Here is an 18,100-nt window from a genome sequence, read left to right as displayed (position 1 = left end):
AAGAGGTTTAAAGATGTTCTCAAAGCTATCTAAAAAAATGTAACATAAGCATCGAGAACTGGGAAGCCTTGGTCCATGAGTGTCCCAATTGGAGACCGGCCATTATCAAAGGTGCTATGGACTTTGAAGAAGCACAAGTACAGGGCGAAAGGGACAAACGAGCTCAGCGGAAGGCACGTCAAGCAAATCCTCATTGTGACCATCTTCCATCTGGAAACCTATATCCTCACTGTGGGAGACTGTGTGGATCCAAAATTGGCCTCCACAGTCACTTACGGACCCACCGTTAAAGACCTTCTCTTGGAAGACAATCTTACTCAGCCACGAGTGATCGCCAATGAATGAATGAAAATGAAACTTGTACAAGATCTTCCTGTTGCTGCGGTATTTTGTTCATTTTATTTTGTATTGCATTTTAGTACGCTAAATTTTATTTGTTGGTTAGAATGTTATTGTGTAAGGTGCTTTGTAATCTTTTTTTGAAGATTCTAAATGTTAGTAATTTTCTCAACAAAATATATTGTAGTTGTTTCTCTTCAATTATACTGCAGTGTACATCTCAGAAATCTTTTAAGTATGCCTTTTAAATTTCATTTCTATCATCCTGATCTAAAAGTGAAATACACAAAGTTCTTCCTACCTAACGTCCTGTCAAAACAAGGCTGACTCTTCTACTGAACACCTTTCCTCCCATGGAGATTAGATATAGCAGACCAGCAAAATAATAGAAAGGAATAAGGTGTCTAGGGCACACTTTGACCATAATACATTTTATTTCTAAACCTGTATCTTGGAAATGTTGATAATTCTTACATTTTCTTTTTCTTTTAAAAAAGTTAAACAGTTGAACAATTACAATCCATCACACCTTCTACAGCAAGAAACCAGCTAAGTGGTACCTGGCAAGAAACGATATTCAGTCTTTTTACTGATGTCTCTGTCCCTCACCCTCTCCGGAATCTAAATTGGCAACTACCGACTTCGAATCAAGAACAGAGAACAGTTTGGAATGAGAAAGGGTTATTTATATTCAGCATGATCTGAAAGCACAGGCATATTGAAAATTGGATTCAAGCTATACAGTAGGGCCCCGCTTCCTGGTGCTTCGCTTCCCGGTGTTCTGCTAATGCGGTGGCTTTCATTCCCCGTTTTAAAGCCGCTTTTGCGGCATTTTCGCATCATTCTTGCGCAATGCGCCCCATTATACTCAATGGGGTTCTGCTTTACGGTGGGGGTCCGGAACGGAACCTGCTGTATAAACGGGGCCCGCCTTTATTTGGCAATTGCTAAGGTTATTCTGATACTGGAAGAGATGAGAAAAATACAGAACTTAGGCTGCAATCTTGTTCACTTTTCTGGGAGAAAGTCCCATTACTTAACAGGACTTGCTTCTGAGTAATCATGCACGACTGTGCTGTAAGGCACTCTATAAACAGAAGAGCTATTTCTCAATTTGATGGACTGATAGGGCCCAAATATCCTGCTCAACTTTTAACCAGAACCAGTTTTTAGACTAATTAAACACAAAACTTTTAGATACAGTCATTCCTAAAAAAGAGCCAGTGTGGTATAGTGGTTAAGGTGTTGGGCTATGACCTGGGAGACTAGGTTCGAATCCCCAGCCATGAAGCTCACTGGGTGACCTTGGGCCAGTCACTGACTCTCAGCCTCATGAAAACCCTATTCATAGGGTCACCATAAGTCGGAATCAACTTGAAGGCAGTAAATGCATGCATTCCTAAAAAGATAGCTTTACCTTTGAACAGACATTTTATAAGGCTGTTATGATTATTGGATGTTTCTTGAAAATTGCCCTGCTTTACAGAGATGTGAAGCAATGATTTTTATACCATTGTTATTGAGACCATATGCAACAATCTAATAGAGTTGAATATCCATGTTGTCAAATAGTTCTCGGAGAAATTGAGACTAGAGGTTCCCAATAATTCTACTAACAAAATGTAACAGATAATTGAACTTTTAGCATATAATGGCATATATATATCCATCCCTACAGCCCCAAGATACTGAAGTGAAAGATTATAGCAGTACAGGAAAACACAATACCTATTATCAAGCTACAAATCTAGCTTTGACACACAACAATAAAGGCATACTTTTCTATGCACATGGGATTCTGAATTCTGGGATTGTCATCAGGTGATTCGAAGTTTACACTTGGTTGTACTGCCTTCAAGTCGATCCAGACTTATGGTGACCCTATGAATAGGGTTTTCATGGCAAGTGGTATTTAAAGCTAAATTATCCCATCTGCAAAAGTTTGCATATGCAAATTAAACAGAATTACTAACTGTAAGGTCAGAGTGTAAGTACATGTGGAAGCAATGGTCAGGTAATCTTTTTCAAATGAATCTCCATATTATCCTGATATTGGTCTTTTCCCATAACCACATATGTAATTACTTCTAGAACACTGAATCCAAAACATGGTTTTACTCTATAAGCCACCGTCACCACCTCCTGCTGCACCAGTCTCTCATACCCTAATTTTTCTAAAACAGTAAGCACATTTAATCCAAGTTATTAAGGATCAACAGGGAAATATCTAATGAACACATTTACAAATAAAGAACCTCCAAGGCGTATTCTAGAAAAAACTGGTTTTTATACCTTGAACAGATGTTTATGCCCTGAACAATAGGTTCACTCTCAATAAAGAACTTTAATAAAGATATACATAAGTTGTCAGCTTTTCAGTGATAGAGCTTTGAGTACAGTCATATGAAATGCAGCATTAAGCATAAGCCAAGAGACAAAGTATCAAACTATATTTACTGTGTACAGTAGTAAAGGACAACAAATGTTGTACAAATTGGTGGACAGATTTTAAAAGAATATCCCTCCTTCCCATATACAACTGAAACAGAAAATAAAAGACCTTTTCCAACACGATTTCTTGCAAGCAGATCTAACACAGACAGGTAGATATTAAAGGAAGAAAGTGACCTTCTCAAGCAGTGGCAAACAGCCTCCTGAAAGTCAACAGAATGACCTTAAATTTTCATTTGGACAGATCCAAAAATACTATGAGCTGAAAGTCACTACAAAAATTCATTTAAAACTCAAAATATCTGAGGAAGTAGCACAGCAAGTCTCTTTAAGATCACGTTGTTATACAGAGCTTTTTCATTCAACATCTTTCAACGGTACACCTGCACATTTAACTTTACCACAAATATATTGAAATTCCGTATTTTTAAATGCAAGACCTATTTACTCATTAGTATATAATTAAAATAATTATGAATTGATGGCTGTGATCCAGAACCCCCATGTATGAGAAGACTCCATATGTACATAGTGAATAGGCACTGGATACATCTCTCCCCTGCAGGCATCCAGCACTGCACACTGCTCCGGTCCCCCAACCCTTGAGGAGACGGCTTTTCAGGAGGCATGAGGAGCCATAAGAATAAGGGGATGCAAAAATCACTTATGTGCACACAGAACATGGCACATGGTCCTTTGTATCCCAGCCTATATATTTGAAAGTAGTTGATAAAGTTACACATTCAGATTTCAAGAGGGATGACAGAAATAAGATACACAATTTTATTTATTGCCTAATACATCAGTAAGAAGAAATAATTCTCATTGGGAACAATCTGTTCAGAATTTCTCCCACGCAAGTCCCATTAAGATTAGTTGAACAGCATAGCTTCCTAGGAGGATTCTGGTCTTGGTCCATTCTTTAAACATTTTATCAAATACACTGGTTCTTAACCTGGACATGTGAGAGTTAAATAGTAGATATGAAAGTTAACATATGCAAATACTACTGCTGCTGACAAACTCAAAGACATTTCATTACTTTAAAAAACTGTTTCATTCTATACTATTTTATTATGAAAAAGCACATGTACATTTGCATTACCTTAAGCTGCCACTAAGCATGTATCTGCAAGTACTGTCCTTTCTGCACATCCCATTCAGAGAAATCTGTGTTTAATGGTAAAACCTTCTTTCTTAATCCACCTATTCCAAGGAGAAACTTAATATCGCAAGGAAAAATATTTCAATATTTACATTACCATAATTAAGCAGTAAAACAAAAACAACAAAAGCCAGACAGGACTTAGTATCCTCACTGTATAGTAGGTTGGTATTTAGGCCACCAATTTATAGAAACAAGGTAACAGCAGACAACAACCTGTATTTTACTTATTTGAAAATTTAATTTTGACTGGGCCCATTTTTATGATGAAGTAATTTTCCACAGATACAGCTTTGACTTGCACACGCAGTAGATCAGGGACAGGAAAAAAATTTGGGTAAGTGTCTTCAGAACATGAGAAGATTTCCTGTATGATTGGCATGTTCATTTGTTTACTATTTAATAGCAAATCCAAGGACAGATGATAAAGTGAGGTGACATTTTACATTCTTCTTCCCAAAAAGACAGGATTTAGCACATGCCACCTGTCTGCTGTTGAAATACATCAATAGTATCTTCATCTTCCATTTCCAACTGTTAACAAGACAAAAATGACAAATATTAAAAACAATTAAGGGAACTTGTTTCTTATACATTCCCACCTCTCTGTCCTTTGGTTGATTGGATGTCTTGCACCTTCCTGCACTGCGGTTCTATACTGCTGTTTTGTTACTTTGTCATTGGTTGTTTTATGGTTTTATGGTTTTAATGCAGCTGTACATGTTTTAATTGGGACATTTTTGTAATTGCCCTATGATCATTTGATGAAGGGTAGTCTGTAAGTACAGATAACAATTCTTAACTTCATTATTCTGTTCAGAAGCACATTGGGCAGACGTCCATCTGTCAAATGTATTATTTCATCAGCACTCCAGTTTTCATTCTTACCACACAGCCCTTCCAATGCTAAAGCTGCATCTCTCACAAATTTGGGTTGGATTTCAAGAGTTAAACCACATCTGATTGCTGTATTACAGGGATGGGGAACCTTTTCAGCCCGAGAGCCATATTCTTTTCTGGGCAAACATCTGGAGGCCACATGCAAAAGTGGGCAGAGTGAATCTGACCTTTGTACAGTAAGCTAGTTTCTTTACACTCACACATCTCTCTGTACTTCATCCAAGCAAGCAAGAAACATTACCAGAGTTCAAGGAAATATTCTAGCCAGGAAAAAACACTTGAGGAGAGTGCAAAGCTGGATGTGAAGGATGTGGTTTGGGAGGGTATATGGCCTGAAAAGAGTTTCAAGGGCCAGACAGAGACGCCTGGAAGGCAAAATGTGAGAATGTGGACCCCAGGCTTGAGGTTTCACTCACATATCTGCTGTGTAAGTGATCCTTAAGACCAGAAAAACGCCCCTTGCCACTCTTAATCTAGCACAAACCGTGTACTTAGCAATTCATTTTCTAAGAACACTTAAATGACTCCAACTCTTCTCAGCGTGGCAGGCTAAAGAGGCTCTAGACTGCTTATTTCTATTCCCAACCCCTCCCACTTGCTTAGGAAATATGATGCCCATACATTTTCTGTGCATGTATTCCAACACTAGCATGTTTAAAGAGCATCTTGGAGGGCATGCTAGGCAAGCTGCTAACACAGTCATTACAAATAACCCTACAAGGGGAATTTGGTGATGAAAGCGGTGTGGCTGCCATCCAATACTTGTATGTTAACTGTGGTGAATTTTGTGAAATGCCTTGTTGAAAAGGTATCAATTATGTTAGTTTATTTGTACAGTTTTATACGTTATATAGATTGACATTATGATGTATTTACTTATTCTCATGTTAATTGTTCTTATTTTTTTAAATTATTATCGCTGTACATTTTATACCTTATAAGCAGCTTTGGGTACAGCATACATATAAACAGATGAAGTTTTTTCCCCTCCCTTTTCACATCTTTTGCAAGAGGTAGCAGAAAGGCACCGTTTTCTCCACAAGCACAGCTAATTCCTCATCAGTGCTAATTGCCTGTACATTAAGCAGGTCTATAGGTTTTTCTTTAATGCAATCCATTCCTCCCCACCAGGCTGGCTCCAGGCATGCCAGGGCCCTTGGGCATCAGCTTGCCCTGGCCCCCGGTGTGTGTGTGTGTGCGCGCAGCCCCCCCATCTACCTGTCTTTTACCATTGCCCTTACCGAAGGTGGCGGCCACGGTTTCCCTAAGGGGATGACGCCTCTGCCACCATCTTTGTTGATGGCATGTGTGCATGCTACATGCATGCATCTCTGCCATCAACTAAGATGGCAGCAGGGGCTTCAGTACCTTAGGGAAACTGCGGCCGCCATCTTCGTTAAGGGCAATGGTAAAAGACAGGACAGGTAGGTGGGGGGGTGCGGATCACGGAAGGGTGGCTGAGGGGGCCCCCATAGCTCCAGGGGCCCTCGGGCCAGTGCCCCACCTGGCCACCCTTTAGAACCGGCCTTGCTCCCCACTGTTTTCTCTCTCCCACCTTGATAAGATGGATTGTATATTAATGATTCAGCTCACCAAAAGAACATTTATGTTCTAGGAATCAATATAATTGCCATTTAAGCATAAGCTAAACTTTCAAGACACAGGTAGAAGCTACAAGCTCAGCTTCCGCTGTATGACAACAAGCACCACTCTCTTACCTGTGCAGGTGTGTCTGTTTCATTAATTGGTTGTCCATCAAATCTGAATCTAATCTGTCTCATTGACAAACCCTGAAATATGAAAATTTCATATATTAACTGTCATAAGTGAATCCATACAATAAATCTTAGTTCATGTCAAAATGGATATTGCTTGTAGACATCAATATTTCAGAGATATAAACTGACAGCTGACTGAAGACACAAACATTTCATAAACTGATTTCAGTTCAGGGATTGTGCTGCCTCATCAACATTTCTATAAACTTGCCTAATTTGGTGATCTACGCAGAGCTGCTAGAGATACAAGATAATTAGGGCAATATCTTTTATTTGCCCAACGCATAGGTAACTTTGTAAATCTGCAGAACCACATCAATACCCAATAAGTACACGCAGGAACCAGTAAACTGACAATACAGCAGACATTTAATAATGGTATCCTCATCTCTTATGGGTTCCAAGGTTGTAAGAGAATAAGTTTAGTTTGTATCAGGAGCACTCAGTATTATCCACATCACACTGCCCCATTAAAGCATGTTTTCTCACACTTCTGCTTATCATTGCAAACCAGCAATGAGCGAAATTATGACCTGACACTGCTGCAAATATGTCTCACAACACAGGATTTCCTTGGTTCCTGGTGACAGTGTCTCTATTATAAACATCAGATACGGAGAAATAAGTTACATTAATTCGAATTCTTAATTAATTGGAAGTTCCAGGACAATGGCAATATATTCAACACTGAAAATGAAAGGAATTTGGCTTAACGCTCAAAGTACCATCACATCTAAGATTGTATGAGGCATCTGCACACCAGCATAATGGATTTTATGCCACCAATGTATCGGCACTTCATAAACCTTCAGAAAATATTTCCACATCAAAATTTCTCTGGACAATAAGCCATGGATATATGGGGGGGGTCTTTTTGTGTATTCAATAAAAAACAAGATCACAATATACAAAAATATACTGATAACTCATTTACCTGTCTCTCACAATAGGCTTTCATTAGTTTACTTAGTGGTGTGTGCCTTTTTATTTTAAACTGGACCACCGATCCATCTTGGCCAGCTACTTTTAAATTGATATGGTCATTTTCTGTTTTTACTCCTTCCTGCAAAGCAAAATATAAAAATATGTATCAGTATTTGGGAGGTAAGAGAGAACCCAGCAGATACTTGAGACACTTAAGAAGGTTTCTCAGCTGTTAAGCACATTGATATAACACACCTGACACCTTGCAAATCATACCATAAGGATTTTGGCACTCATGGTCTCTCTTGAAGGGAAATTTTTGTTTTTAAGTCTGTGTCAGTATCATCTCTGAATATCTCTGTGCGAGTCTCTTAAGCACTGCATTTGTATTGGTGCCATCACTTTCAGGCTAGCTGCCTTGCATTCAGGATCCTTATTGATAACATTTATTTCCTTTCAAGCTTTGGCAGTACTGCCTCTGCTTTTCAGTAGGCCAAAATTTAATTCTGCTGGTCAGTTATTTTTGCTGTCATTGGGATTGGGATTATGTTTTGTATTTTATTGTTGGACCTTATTATGACTTATGGTGTTTCAATTTATTGTATATTTCTTAAGATGTTTTCTTAAACTTATTGTTTGACTGTGTAACAATGAATTATGTAACCTTTATCATGTTGTGAGCTGCCTTGAGCAGATTGCTATGGAAAGGCGGCATATAAATAAACTATGATGATGATGATAGGAGAAAGTGGTATAGCTTCCCTAGCTATGGTAATAACGTCTACAGGAATAGTTGTGTTCATTGTTTTGTGACAGACAGTAAGAGTTCTGTGCTACCTCCCTGCCTTTTCCTTGGGTGAAACTGATTTCAACTGTTACTTTTAATTACTTTTTATAGCTGCCTAATCAATCACTTGATTACCTACTCTCAGTCCTGGCAGCTGGGTGACTCTATAGCCTTCTGACCAAAATGCTGCAATATCTTGCGGAGTATGTTGTTACATTTATTCTGCTGGGGTCTCTTCATACGTTTGTGATAACCCTATTCAGAACTATTTATCACCACACTGCATTCATTCATTCCTGTCTATACATAAGATTACATTAACACATACATATATACCCTCAAATCATTTTGAACAAATGACTCTGAAGTATCCTTGCCAGTAGGTCGTACTATAGTTCAGTGCTGAATACTGGCTCTAATCTTGCGACTAGTGATCAAACATGGGATACTGGCTTCTTTCTGTTAGTCAGCTCAAGATTCCATTACTGTGATTCCCAAACTGTGATTGAATCCCAATTTCCTAGGCTGCTGTGATGGTGCTGCCATGAAAAATGATTCTGTTCCCATGTATGTTGACGATACATTACATTAAAATTAATAAAGGGTAACACTGCAGCAGATTAGGTCATGAAAACTGCCTTTGCTTCAAATGCCTTGGGGGGAGGGGTTGTTTGTTTTTGCACTGGCTACTAGTTTTAAAAACTTTAGGCACTTTTTATGGTAATGGAATCTCACTAATTATTTTGTTCATATTACTATATTTTCGTTAACTGTTTCAGATTTCCTGGCTAATACTATGGCCAATGCATAGTTAAACATGTGTGAATGATTGATCTTCAAACATTTATCTATAAAATGACATCAACTTTGGGCAGTTTGCACTATTTTAATTTTTCACTTCTATTTCTGTTTTCATACAACTGCCCACATGCTGGACAATTAAAAATATGGAATATTTATTTTTGTGCAAGCCTCTTCCAGAAACAACATTATAGTGAGCTAGTTTGCATGTAATATTACACCAGATAAAAATAAACTACTGTTTAACACGAACAACATATGGGTACACACAGCTAATATGTGTACATTTGGGTACACACAACCTTCTGTTGTGCTGCCAGGAAACAAGTTGGCTTGTGCTTTATTCCCTACCTCATAAAAAACAAAAACAGAACAAAAAACCCACAAGCAATAGCCAAGAACAAGCATTGGCTTCTTACTGTGGATTCAGAGTACTTTATTATTTAATTTATACATTAATTTATACAGAAAAAGTCTCATAGAAGCGTCCAACAACTTAAAAATAAAGAGATACCATAAAATTAACACCAGGCAGGCACCTTCACTGTACTCTTTTCAGTGTATGCTAAAAATGTTTTGTTTAGGCAAGGCTACCCAGTTCCAGACATGTAAAAACTGGCATGTATCTTAAGTTGCTGATATTAATTATACTTTGAATCTTTTAAAATTTGTTTTTTTAACTTTGACTTTTATTGATAGTTTTAATGTATTTTTGTAAACTACCTAGAGGTTTTATTAATAGTTAAGTGGTATTACATATACAAATTTTGTTAAATAAAATAGCCAAAAGCAATGAAACCACACTTTTCCAGAGAGCAGAGGAGCAACGCAACCACAGCCGTGTGACTAGCATATTACTCATTCACATTAAACCATATCTTCATTTAACTATGGCCTAATGTTACATGTGAACCAGGGCATTCTGTACATAACAGATAGTCCTGCTGTGTGGGATATCCGTATTTGTGTTTGCCACTCACCCCATCTCCACACATAGATGGAGATAAGTAATATAGTGCCAGAGACAGAAAGTGTACAATCACTAAGAAAGTAAATCTTGGACCATAACAAAGCAAAATATCTTAACTGGAGAAAATAAAACCTTAAGTACTCTAATTGGAATACATCATGTACAAATTGTTGTAGTAAGGCAGGATGTGGGAGGGATGCTTGGCAACTATTTTTAAAAAAACTTGTGCTGGCTTGCAGAAAAATGTTTAGGTTTTTCATAAGAAATGTGTAATAAACACAAATATATATTGCACTATTAAGATGTTCATTAGCGAATGAATATGACCAAGGGTGCTTCTATCATAGCCTTTTTCTCCAGTATTTACACCCGGAGTGGGGGGTCTCTGGGCAAATCATGGCCCACCAAGGAGTCTAATTTGGCCTGTGAAGCCATTTCCCCCAGAAGAGGCTTTTTCAGTTCTCCCTCTTCACCCTTTAAGTCTCTGATCATGGAGAATTAAAAGGAAAGCGCAGGAAAACTTGGAAAAGGTTTTTACTCATTTCCCACCTCCCCCTTTAAGTCCCTGATCACGGAGACTTAAGGGAAGTGAAAAGGAGTTTGATAGATGGGCACCCCAGCCCACCTGCCAATCACATGATGTCATAATGATGCAATGTGATTGAGAGTTCAACAGCCCTGCCCATCTGTCAAATTTGGCCAGTGAGATAGATCCTGATAAGGTATCACACCTAGAGATGTGAAGGCCCGGAAAACCTCCGGAAAATACTGTTTTTTCCTCGGGGTTTTCCAAAGCCTTTTTTTCTGAAAAATTGAAAAAATGAAGAAAAAAGGATTATAGAATGTTTTATTTTAGCATGATGAATAAAGTGTCTAAGACAAGGTGTTCATGTATTTACTTCTCCAAATGATTTCTAAAAACTATGTATAGTATCAGATTATAACCATTTCTGTGCACCGAGGACAAGCAAGTCCTAGGTTGCAAACTGAGTCTACAACTCTTAAATGCGAGAGCAAGATGCATTTCTGCCTCTAGGGGGAACTGCCATTGTCACAAGAAAAGGAAAAAGGTTTCAGTTTCTTTTTTGCTTCTGTCCTCTTGACTAGGCCTCAAAGGACTGGAACAAAGTACAGAGCAACAAAAAGGAGCTGAAAGTATACTTAATTGAAAGGTAAGAGTTTAAATGAAAATTGAATCATATTTTAACTTCATTAGTTTGTCTTCATAACCCTAATGTAAATCATAATTTAATTCCTATTAATCTGATGCTTTATTTCCCCCACCAAATACAGCTTAAAGTGTTTACTTGCAAGCTAGCCACTAAATTATTTTTTCTCCCCCAGAAAAATGGTGAGACCAATATCTAGCATATAGAGGTGTTTCCACACTACAAGGTCTTGAGAAAAAAAGTATGATTTGCAAATACTGTCAAATGAAATATGCATTTCCAAATACTACTAGGATGACAAAATACATTCTTGTATGTAACAAGTGTCCTGTAGATATTAAAAAATCCTTCATGGATCTAAGTGAGGAGGACCATAACAAAGAAAGTACATGTAGTTTTCCCCAATGTTCTCGTTCAACAAGTCCTCTTTCTGCTCCATCTGTAACATCAGCATCATCACAAAGTGTTGTGCCATCAGCAGCATCTTCAAGTAAACAAATACTGAAAACAACTGCATCCAAAAAAATACTCAACAGCTTCATTTGTAGACAAGTTAACACCTGAAGATCAGGAAAAAATCAACCAAGCTCTTGGGAAGAGCAATATATTCTTCTGGAACCCCATTGTCAATGACTGAAAATACATACTGGCAGGAAGATTTTAAATTACTAAGACCATCGTACCATTTGCCCAGCAGACATTATTTGAGCAAGCCTCTTTTAGAGTCAGAATATGAACACGTAATGGTATCTGTGCAAGGAAAAATCAACGAAGCACTGTGTCTTACAGATGGATGGACAAACGTGAGAATAAACAAATTTTGTGATAACACCTCAACCAGTTTTTTACAGAAGCATTGAAATAGGAGAGAACAGACATACTGCAGAGTATATCAGTTGTAAAATATGTGAAGTCCTACAGAAAATTGGGAGTGGTAAAGTATTTGCTTTGCTGACTGACAATGGAAGTAATATGAAAGCAGCATGAGAGATCATAATGGATAAGTATCCATCTACTACTGCAATAGGATGTGCATCTCATGGGCTAAACTTGCTTCTTAGTGATATGAAACTCGACACCCTTGAAAGGATCTACAGAAGAGCAAAAGAAGTTATAAAACATGTAAAAGCTACTCATATTGTAGCTGCCAGTTTTCAAGATGAAGCAAGAAAAAATGCAAAGAATAAAATAGTGACACTGAAGCTCTGTAGTAAAACTTGGTAGGGTGGAATGATCTCCTTTGAAAGTTTATTAAAAAACAAAGCAGCTCTTCATGAAACAGTAATAGTTGAGGATTTTAAAGTACCCAGGAGTGTAAGGAACACTGTACTTGAGGATGTCTTCTGGTTCAGCTGCAGAATTCCTTGAAGATTCTAAAGCCAATTTCTTCAGCGATCACTGCACTTTTATCAGAAATCCTTACCAAATGGCCAAGATAAAAACTGTTTTTGAGAATCTCAGTGTATCTCCACTTACAACTACAGAAGAAAGTAAAGATTTTATTTAAAAAAGGGAAGAATTTTGTTGCCATCCAATTCAGGCTGCTGCAAATTTGCTAGAAAGGCGGAAATATGATAGCACTGCTACTGCATTCGACTGGATTACAAAACAAGCATCACACTTAGGACTTGATGTTGGAAAGGTACTTTCAAATGTTGCAGAATACAAGATATCTTCAGGGATTTGGTCCAGAAATGCAGTCTGGGCTTCTGCCAAACATATCCCTCCTGCAACATGGTGGCAAAGTCTTTGCACAACACAGCCTCTGACTCCTCTTGCTTCTTTGCCTTCTTCAGATTCCTCCATTTTCTGCAGCATGTGGAAGAAACTGGCCTATGTTTGGAAACACTCACACCAAATCAAGAAATAAACTGACACGTGAAAGGGTAGAGAAGTTTATTTCTATCCGGGCAAACCTTCCACTATTAGAAGTCCATGATAACTATTGATGACAAACATAACAAAGCAGAAGCAGAGACTGAAACTGGTCGTGATAGCCATAGCTCAGAAAATGAGTCTGATTAAATTTCATGCATATTCATTGAATCTTGGTCCCCCCCTTCTTCTCAGTTCTTTTTATGGGAAGGGGTGCTTCATGTCTGCTTGACGCTGTGGAGGACTAGCAGAGACATAATTTTCTTTGTTGTTAATGTTGATGGTTTCTTCTGTTGTTGTTTTTAATTGTTTTTTGTCTGCTTCTCATAAACTGGCAAAACCAGAGGTTCCTTACAGTTCAGGAGCTTGTAGCGCCATTTGTTACAATCTGGCTGCTACAGACTAAAATGGCTACCTCTTTGTATAAGTCTCTTATTCTTGAGAACTCAAACAATGGATTGGTGCAGTTTAAGTTAGTTGCTCCTAGATCCCACTAAAATCAATATGAAAAGTTAGTAATGACTTAACTTTAATGGGGCCTACTTAACTTAGTCTGGATCCAACTCAATCTTTCTCCCAACATACTGTATTTCTATTTTGCCCCCATGTATCAGTTTATTGTTAAGCACGGGTAATAACAGTTGGAGCTTTCATTGCAACTGTAGTACAATCATTTTGGTGTGAGGTAAGTGTAGAAATGTAAATTTCCAGAAATTTTGAAGCCATGGAAAACTTTTCCCCCAAGAAAAAACAAATTTTCAGAAAAATTGAAAAAATGCACTATTAGCACTTTTTACAGATTGAAAGTCACTTTGTCACTTCAGGAACATCAAAAGTAATTATGTACAAGTTGGTCTGGCATAAAATTATTACATTTGGTATACTAAAAGTACATTTTATTCAAACAATTATTACAAATTGAATTTACTTTTTTAAATTTTTACTTTTTTTGTAACAAATGGATCTATAAGATCCTGAACTGTAAGGAACACCTGAACTCTAAGGAACCTCTTTCGTTTTGCCAGTTTATGAGGAGCAGGCAAAAAAACAATTAAAAAAACCAGAAGAAACCATCAACATTAATAACAAAGAAAATTATTTATGCTTCTGCTAGTCCTCCACAGTGTCAAACAGACATATTCCCATAAAAAGAACTGAGAAAAAGGGGGGACCAAGATTCAATGAAACATTTTATTCATCATGCTAAAATAAAACATTCCATAATCAATTTTTTTCTTATTTTTTTTTTTAAAAAAAACCAATAAAAAAGGCTTTGGGAAATAACAGTAAAAAAACCCTGGTTTTTTCCCAGGCCACATCTCTAGGCAAGTGTTGTTTCCGCACCTGATTTGTAAGTATGATTTGTAATACGATTGCTGATGGTATGTAACACAGTCTCACTTCATTATCTAGCAACGTTATCTGGCAACTTCTCCACCATTTTCTATTTGAAAATGCCCTCTTCTGGTAAAGAGAAGAGAGCATTAGGATGGTTGGGATCACAGCCTAAGTAGAGATCTCCAACAGTAAAAGTATGAAATATAATTAATATTCCTCTAGTAGGAAACCCCTAAAGTTTCAAGTAAAATGAGGTGGTGACATTGACAGAGTTCTTATCAATTTTGCCTTCTTCCACTGAGTAGCCTAGCAAACAACACAGAAACTGATAGAAAGAATAGGGGTGCTTTAACTTGATGAAACCCCAACAGGGGTGAGGAAATTCTAAGGGGCGGAGAGAAAGAAAGAATCTTAATTATATTTCATACTTTTACTATTGAAGATCTATACTTAGGCTGCAATCCCAACCGTGTCTACTAAGAAGTAAGCTGTATTGGATTCAGTGTGGCTTACTCCCAGGTAAATGGAATTAGGATTGTAGCCTTAATCACAAAAAAAGTTTAAAAACACAACATAGCATCTTAAACAAATTAGTGTTAATCAACTATGATACCAACTGGTAATTTTATGCAAATTACAACATTTCCCCATATTTGGTACTTGGAAATTATCTTTAAACTCTTTGATAAATCTAGAGCCTAAATATGATGCAAATGGAAAGCCCTCAAGCAGCATAGGAAGCTGCATTATACTGTTTCAGACCACTGGCCCATCTTCTTCAGTACTGAACACACCAGGGTAAGCGACATGATGCCCTCCAGATATTGTGAACCAGTTCCAACCAGTATGGCTAATAGCGAAGGATGATGAAGATTGTAGCCAAAACATCTGGAGAGCAACATGCTGCCTAGCTCTGGTGTACACTGACTCATAGCGGCACTCCAGTTTCAGAGAGGGAGGCATTCTAATCTCTTACTAGGAATCACAGAGGTCTGAATCTGGGACCTTCTGCATACAAAGCAAATACTCTACCACTGAGCCCTTCCTCTAATTCACAGGGGAATTGCTAAATTGTAAAAAATATGCCACTCTGCAGTCTTAACTTCACCAACCCAACCCACCTCTATAAGTAGGAGGGAGAACATCCTCCAAGATAACACCAGGCATGTATCATGCAATCTCCCAGAAATAATCTACAAGTATTATACTATCTAGGTCTATTTATTTCCCACACATGTGCAACAGAACCAAAACAAGGAAACAGTGGCTGACCAAGTTTGGAGAGATGACTATTAACCTTAGAATAACACCTGCCTGGTTTTAAAACAATGGGTGCATGGGATAAAAAATCAATTTACATGCCATCCATGATAAAAACCGAATAAAACAACCTTTTAGTATTTTTACTCTTACTTCTCAAATTATTTTTAACATTCAAACATTATGTATCTTTGAAGGTCTCCTTTAAGTACTTTGTGCGTTTCTTATTGCTTATATCCCGAGTGCGATCTTACACATACTATCTTGGGAGTATTCTCCACTGAACTCACTAGCCAACACTTCATTGTACTACAAGTCTCCAATTACACTTGCAGCCAGATTCTATGCATGTTGACTCAGAAGGACCACCGGGTTCAACAGGATTTACTTCCCCAAACACGGTATAGGACTGCAGTCCCAGGGTAACTACCTCGCTTTGGGAGCACGTGGGAGGCAAACGTCCCCATACTCAGGTGCAAATCCCTTTGAAAATGATTGGACACTGGCCCAAGTGCACCTATGACCAACTGCGCACAAAAAATGTAACTGGGAGAAAAAAAGAAGTCGGGATCAGGCCTTCACGAAAGAGACTTGCTTGTACGCACGTGGTGGTCGCGCTATCTACCGCACTTGACAATAACTAACCCGGCAAGGGAGGATCCGAGTTCGCAGGAGAGCCGCGCGGATGCGGCCTAGGAGGGGGCAAGGAGCCCAACTTAACTCCTGCAGGAGCTTCGTGGAGGAGGAGGGTCCGAGTTCTCGCTCACAACCGGGGCGGGGGAATGCAAACCCGCGGGCTAGGAACCGAGAGTAAGCCGTACGCCTTACTCCCGACCACACCGAGGAGGGCTACGGGAGGCGCAGATTCGGAAGAACTGCGAGGAGGCGGAGCCGCTGACGCCTACCGGGCCTGGTCCCGAGCCGGAAAAACTAGCGAAGAAACGGGGGTGCTGGAACAGCGAGGGGGTGGTCTCCCACTCACCTTGGGCTTCTCCTCGGACATGGCGACACGTCTTGCAGAGACCTCTCAGGGAGCGAGTCCGCACGCGCTCGAAGCCCGTTTCTTCCTCTGCTCTCCTCTCCCGCCCGTAGCAACTGCCCGCGAGAACGCGCTTCGCTCCCCACAATCTTCGGCTCCCGGTTGGTCCCGGTGATGTCACGTGGGGAGCGCACGCTCTCGAGGCGCGCTCCCGAGCGATCTTTTCCTCGTCGGGAGCGCGCTTCATAGGGTGGAGGAGGGGATGGCGCTGAAGGTGCGTCATCGCCGGCTAAAGCGAGAGCGCTGGGGCGGTAGAAGGTACGAGGTGGGGGCGGGGCCATCTCAGACCGCGGGAGGAGGACCACCCCCCCAACAAACAAACAAACTGGGGGATTGGGTAGGGCCACAACCCTAAATTTGACCTGTTCAGGAATATCACATGGTTTTAGGAGGCTAATCACAGAACTGTACTCGCCACATGATGCATCTGTTCTCATATACGCACGAAATCACATTCTGTTCTTACGCATATTTGCAATATGGACGTTTTGGGTGCTTAAATTTCAAACCCTTTGATAGAAAAAGCTGTGTGAAGCCTTTTTTTTTATGACCGAACAAAATTAAAATGAATGTCTTTAAAAAGGTGATCGATTTTATTATTAAATGTATATAGCTACCCATCAAGAAATATTCTATGGGCAGCTAACAAACTAAAATTAAAAATGCAATCTATAACAATTAAACAACAAAATACAGTTTAAAAATGTACTTCCCTCAGGGAAGCGTTTTACAGCCTGGATTAAGGTACACTAGGTGTGGTGTAGTGAAGGTGTTGGACTACGACCAGGGTTCGAATCCCCACATAGCCATGAAGCTCACTGGGTGACCTTGGGCCAGTCACCGCCTCAGCCTCATGAAAACCCTATTCATAGGGTCGCCATAAGTCGGAATGGACTTGAAGGCAGTACATTTACATTTAGGCCACAAAAGCCCAGGGTTAATTTAAAACACAATTACAGAGAAGGGTCATAGCTCATAAGTTTTTTAAAAATTATTATTATTTTATTTATACCCTGCCTTTTGGCCAAAGGCCCTCAAGGCATCTTACAAAAAACACAAATATAAAATACAATATAAAAATGCATCAATAAAACAATATAAAATACAATCTGCAAAAATTAAATAACAATACACATAATAGCTCTTAATGGTGGCTTTATCCCTGGTACAAATAACTGCATTTTCTGTGTTAAATTCCAGTCTCCTCAAAGCCAGCTGAATTGCATTTGCAACCAGGTCTATAGTTTCATATGTTTGTTGCTGGGAGGGGAATGTCCTGATTTTCTTGGGCGTCCAGCTGCCCC

The 18,100-nt window shown here is 39.0% G+C and overlaps 1 protein-coding gene across 1 annotated transcript; it reads right to left on the bottom strand.

Moving 5' to 3' along the window:
- Nucleotides 1-2,774: 2,774 nt before the first annotated feature.
- Nucleotides 2,775-17,014, bottom strand: LOC133389251 (small ubiquitin-related modifier 3). The gene is made up of 4 exons (XM_061636555.1): nt 16,740-17,014; nt 7,568-7,696; nt 6,574-6,645; nt 2,775-4,489 (listed from the first exon to the last, which is right to left on the bottom strand). Exons 1-4 carry the CDS (start codon nt 16,758-16,760, stop codon nt 4,427-4,429), a joined length of 285 nt encoding a protein of 94 aa, XP_061492539.1. The 5' UTR covers nt 16,761-17,014; the 3' UTR covers nt 2,775-4,426.
- Between the last annotated feature and the right edge of the window lie 1,086 nt (nt 17,015-18,100).

Source organism: Rhineura floridana, chromosome 7 (assembly GCF_030035675.1).
Source record: "Rhineura floridana isolate rRhiFlo1 chromosome 7, rRhiFlo1.hap2, whole genome shotgun sequence".
Classification (NCBI taxonomy): domain Eukaryota; kingdom Metazoa; phylum Chordata; class Lepidosauria; order Squamata; family Rhineuridae; genus Rhineura; species Rhineura floridana.
The sequence above is the reverse complement of the archived record's forward strand: the minus strand, read 5'-3'. Positions and strand labels throughout refer to the sequence as shown.